This window comes from Montipora capricornis, chromosome 1, assembly GCF_036669925.1.
Source record: "Montipora capricornis isolate CH-2021 chromosome 1, ASM3666992v2, whole genome shotgun sequence".
In the NCBI taxonomy this organism is placed as follows: domain Eukaryota; kingdom Metazoa; phylum Cnidaria; class Anthozoa; order Scleractinia; family Acroporidae; genus Montipora; species Montipora capricornis.
In genome coordinates, this window is record NC_090883.1 from 46,756,847 (window position 1) to 46,762,431 (window position 5,585).

At 39.2% G+C, this 5,585-nt stretch overlaps 1 protein-coding gene across 2 annotated transcripts; it reads left to right on the forward strand.

The window, feature by feature from the left end:
* Positions 1 to 230: 230 nt before the first annotated feature.
* Positions 231 to 2,920, forward strand: LOC138046430 (melatonin receptor type 1A-like). 2 transcript variants are annotated; one of them, XM_068893073.1, is made up of 2 exons: positions 231 to 372; positions 697 to 2,920. In XM_068893073.1, exon 2 carries the CDS (start codon positions 765 to 767, stop codon positions 2,391 to 2,393), a length of 1,629 nt encoding a protein of 542 aa, XP_068749174.1. In that variant the 5' UTR covers positions 231 to 372; positions 697 to 764; the 3' UTR covers positions 2,394 to 2,920. The 2 variants fall into 2 exon arrangements, with proteins under 2 accessions (XP_068749174.1, XP_068749169.1); XM_068893068.1 differs by lacking the exon at positions 231 to 372 and having other exon boundaries at positions 440 to 2,920.
* Positions 2,921 to 5,585: the final 2,665 nt, after the last annotated feature.

Genomic DNA, 5,585 nt, shown 5'->3' on the forward strand with positions numbered 1-5,585 from the left:
CGAACCAGGTATTAATTTTTTTTTTCTCACCGAGCAATAACTGCACCGTACACCAATAATTAGTTTTCCAAATACACGAAGAGTTTCTTTTTAACAAAAAGAGATGAACAAAATTTTTTTCACTCAGTTAAATCGATGTAATTAAAACACCATCGAGAAGACGTATTTGCTCTAATAGGCCCAACTGGCACGCGATTGTTTGTCATTCCTTACAATTCACTGTTTTGTCCAGCTGTTTGTCAAGGGGAATTTATCTAGAGCATCACATCTCGATTTATATCCAATTTTATGCAATGGGTTTCGTGATACAGCAAGTTAGCTCAATTCTACGAATGGTTTTAGGCCAGCATTCTATGTTTCAATTTTAACTCGGTGAGTGTTGCGAAAATTCGCCTCCATTCATGGGATGTTTGAACAGGAATGACACATTGGCGGTTGTTTATCCGAGAAAACGGATATGCCCCGTCGTGTTCGTCTTAGTAGCGTTATAAGGAGAGATAGCCCATCTTAATATATGACAAACTTTGTTTAAAAGGTGATTAGAAAAGTTTGTAACCTACGCAAATTGGCAATGTTTGTCTGGCATTAAAGGTAATGGATGAAATGAAAAACTGGGGTCTGAGAACAGAAGAAAGAAGAATCCGTTTAGTTCATCAAGGCAAACCAACGATATAATGACTAATATTTCTCATTCAGGATTTTCAGGGGACATAAAAGACCCCAAATGGATTGGGATCCTGGAAGCCGTAATTTTGACCTTTATAATGATGCTGGCCATCCTTGGAAACTTACTCGTCATAGCTGTGATCTACCGTCGACAAGAGCTTCGTCGGACAGAGACTCATATCTTTATGGTCAACTTGAGTATCACAGACATTTCTGTGGCACTGCTGTGCATGCCTTTCTCCATCATAACAGCTGTAACTCAAGAATGGGTTTTCAGCTATGCGCTGTGTCAGTTAAACGGTTTTTTGAATGTCTTCTTCCTGTTGACGTCTATTCTGACCCTCACAGCGATAAGCATTCAAAAGTATGTCGGAGTAGTTCAGTCAACAACGCGAAAAATCTTTACGAGAAAGAAAACCATCTTGGCTGTGGGGTGGGTTTGGTTTCAGGCTTTTATGACAGCGCTCACTCCGATTCTTGGTTGGAATAGCTACGAATACATTCCCGGCCGCACGCAATGTTCAGTTAAAGTTCCTCGAGATAATGACGTCCCTGAACTGGCAAACTGCTTGTTTATTATCGTTTGTGGCTTTGTAATCCCACTGGGGATAATGAACTTCTCTTACCTGAAGATCTTTCAAACCGTTAAGATTCACACAAGGCGAGTCCGAAGTCATTCATTCTCGTGCAAAGAGAAGTCGGCTTTCTTGAACGAAAGGCGAATAACCATTACGTTATTTATCATTTTAGCTGTTTTTCTAGCATGTTGGACACCTTTTTCTGTTCTTACGATGTACGCAACTGTTGTCGGAAAAGAACTACCCAAGCATTTCGCAGTCGGGGCTTATTGGCTCGGTTTTTTAAACTCGGCAATGAATCCTATAATCTATGCTTTACGGACGACCGAGTTTCGCAGTGGCTATAGGCAAATCATCGGGATAATTCTGCCATGTTTCTTTTCCAGAGTCGAGTGTGGGGACCTTGATTCTGCAGCCACCCTTCGTAGCCGAAAGAGCTTCCGGAGTGAAGTTCAAATGTCGTTGAGACAACGACGTCAAACGCTTCGAGAAAGTGATAATATTATGGAGAACGATGGGCATTCCACGGGAATCCAGTGCGAAAATGGGCAAGAACAAAAAGAGGCTATTTCATTTATGGTGCGTATGGAAAATAGGAACACAATGCTTGAATCATCAAATGAAAGTTTACACAGTGGACGCAAAATCGAAGACAAGAATAATGGAGACATGCTCGAAGAAAAGGAATTTATCAAGGGAGGAAAGATTAACAAAAAAAGAGAGGTTTTGGGTTACGAAAAGAAACAGGGAAAGGCAAAATTTGCTGAGAAAGTAAACGGAAAACTGTTCTCTGATGACAACGGCAATTCACAAGGACACTTGTCTCCTAGAAAACAATCATTCAGGTCCTCGTATTCAAGGAGTTTTTCCGGAACAGATATGAAAGTTCTCAAAGGTTTCCCGAAAAACAGAGGAAAAAGTACGTCCTTTTTTAGTCGCAACAACGAAGAATTGAAGGCTAAAGATAGGCTTCCTCGATCCAAAAGTGATGGTAGCCGAGCAGTCAAAACTTTGACAGAACAAAGCGGTACCTCTTGCACAAATGTTTACTCTACAAGACAAACTTCCAAGCCTTGGTTACAGGAAAATTCATTTCATCCGAAGAAAATATCGTCCATAGAGATTCTTGAGATAACTGAAAATCCGTAGGATCTTGAAAAGTCTTTAATAAACTCTCTTGTTTCCGGCTGTGTTTGACAAAACTAAAAGAATCTCAAAGCATTAGATATCTGTAGCACAAATGAAAATTATTAAGGATACTTAGCTTTGATTTGAAATACTCAAAATCTAAGTCATATGGAAGACTTTTTAAAACTCATGTGGATCTCACGATCAGCGAACATATTCCTAAGTGAAGAAACAACATTTCGATTCACTAATACTCGTCACGACTTCGAAAAATTGGTATTCTTTGTCACATGTCAGAAAATTTCAGTGTTTCTTTGTTCAAATTTCGCATAAGAAATTGCCACAACAGTCTTCTTGTTAAGCACAAAGTACATAAATTGAACCGCTTTTACTGTAGAGTAAACAAACATTGCTATTAAATCAGTTTTAAATGCTCTATTTCCAGCAGCCGCAAATTTCCATTTGGCAAGCTAATAACTGCTTTGTAAGCTTTCACACTGGTATGACATCGGTTGTCTTTGATTAAAGGTGTAAGTGTGGTTGCTTAATAGAAAGATAATTGTTCCTCGTTCTGGAAGCAAACAGATTATACCTGGGCTTGGCTTTCAGAACAATGAATCAAAATAAGCTTTAAAATGCCGCGTTTCTCACGCAACGCGGGAAAATTTTTCATTCTGTCCCATGAGAGTCCCGCATCCCGCTTCCGTGCGATTAGTACTACGTGACGAGGAACTAATCGGAAACTTACTGGAAGAGCCTTTCAGAAAATTTTAACTAAAAGAACAATTTGGTTTCCGGTTATAAGCTGCAGTTTGTATTACCGAACCAATCAAATTTTTTGAAGAAAGCAATGGAGTCGACTGTCCTATTTTAATGGCATCTTTACTGCGGGGTCACCCATCATATCCGAAACGTGAGGGGGAATTAGGCATTCAATTGAATCCCAAAGTTGAAATTGAGACTGTAAACCACAAAAACGCACAGAAAAAATTGTGCATTTTCTAAATTTGAGTAGCACTATAACAAATGACAAAAAAGTCTTCCCTGAGACAATTTGCGCTTTTAGAATTGAGATTTTGAGGGTTAGCCAGAAAGGCTCTTTTTGTTAGTCAGTACGCAGCTATTACAACGGCTCTCGGGATTGGTTCAGAAAGTAATGGACAGAAAGTAAAGAACGATACAAAAGAAACAATGGAGCCTAACTCTAAAAACAATAAAGCTGCGTCCTAAAGGGATCCAATGAAATTAGAGGTTGTAAAGAGCTGCGTCCTATCTTTTCGTGGTTCACATGTGCAGAGGCTTGTTTTTTTTTTTTTTTTTAATTTTCAGCATTATAAACCCAATCCTTCTTCGTATTTTGGGCCAGGGGGAGCACCGTTTTGTCTTCAAGAACATTTTTCAGCAATCCGGGAATTTTGATATCACCGTGAAATTGACTAATTGGAATACAAAACGGTACACGTTTGAAATAAGCCTGGGTGTTGCCGGCGTTTGATGTAAAGCAATTTGAAACCATGATATCAGTCTTCAATATCTATATTGCTCAAGAATTTTTTTGCTCGAAGAAATTATCGGTTCTTTACTTCTATGATCATTTCTAAATAACGGTGGGCCAATTCTTTGGTTTCAATTTTTTAACCCCTTTTAACCCCGATTTCTAGATTTCAAGGATGTTTTTGAAAATTCGAGCGCTCTTTGAATACTTTGTGCCTTTTATGAATTCCGTTTTTAGCCAGCGCAATCGGGAAAGGCATGCATTTCTGGGCGGAGCAAACCCGTTCGATAAATTAAAATTCAGTTTGGCAGCGAGGCATAGAGGCCACAAACAAAGGAAACTGAATGAACATGTTTATTCATTTCTTTCGTTTGTGTCCTCTAAGCCTCGTTATCAAGCTGAATTTTAATCTATCGAAAGTGGTCTGTAGCAATCGCCTATGAGGACAGTTTGGCCCATAAAGGAGTTTGGGACTACCATGTATCCAATCGAAACTCAAGAAAGGATCTACTGACAACTTCCCGAAAAGCTCGTCTACCTTCTTGGCTTCATCGTAGCTCATATAAACAGCCATTAAGTACGTGACAATTTCGTTCTTTTAAAAACTCATGTTTTCATGTATGTAATTTAATTAAAATTCATTAGCAATAAGACTATAAGAAACTTTCAATCTTAAAAAATGCAGACGTTTTGACAGTAGGCTATTCTCCTTCAAGTTTATCCTGTCGATTCAATTTTCGACCCCTCCATCGTCAAAAATCGAGAAAAGAGGTTTTGCACGGCAGCCATCTTGCATGGCAGGAACAATAGATTCTTTTTCCTATGGGAACAAATGTTCTTTCTAATGCAAAACATTTTCATTGTTCCTGCCTTGCAACATGGCTGCCGTGCAAAACATCTATAGTCACGGATAACGTGAAAGAAAAAAACAAGTTCTTCTCGTTCAATTTTTTTTTAGCAGCGCGCAGTATTACGCTAAGAATTCGTTCAATGTACCTCTTAAGCTTGTACGTTCACACCACGTGATGTTCCCAAGGGAATTTTCTTTTTGTTTTTTCATAAGTTATGCATACATATTCACGTGCATGAGACGACATTTGAAAGAAACTGCTCCCTAAAGTAACATCACGTGGTCTGAAATGGGAAAACAAAACGGACAAGCTAGAGGTCCATTTGGAAGCCGATACAAAACAAAGCACCTCAAATGTGATTTTGCTTCAATGGAGGGATACTACAATCATTAAATATTCTTTGTTGGGCACCCGGCCAAAATCACTCAAATTGGGAATAGTACAATACCCAAGATTTATCCTTCTCTTTCAGACAAAGTTACTCTTTGGTCATCTCGCAAGGGATTATTTCCCTGTTCAAACCAAAATTATTGTTTCACGACGTTGCCCAAGCTGTTGTTTTGAATTAAATAGAACTAGACTAAAATTGTTGTTAAAAGCATTTTCTCTTCGGCGATATAATCTGGAGCGCGATGTAAAGGGCTGACGAGGGAGCTCTTGTTAACCGACAGAAACAACGACTTAAATAGAAGCCGCCGAAATAGCAAATAAAAGACGGCTTACGAGAGCTCCAGCAGTACCTCAGCTCCCACTACGCGAACATTGTGTCAGGATGCACCTCTACAACTAGCCTGCTTGCAGGAAAAACCTTAAATAATAATGACCACAAGCAGGAGCCTGTCACAAGCAGGTTTTCTGAGCCCGCGA

Excerpts from the sequence above, each read along its gene's own strand:
- LOC138046430 (XM_068893068.1), top strand. The coding sequence starts at position 675 with ATGACTAATATTTCTCATTCAGGATTTTCAGGGGACATAAAAGACCCC.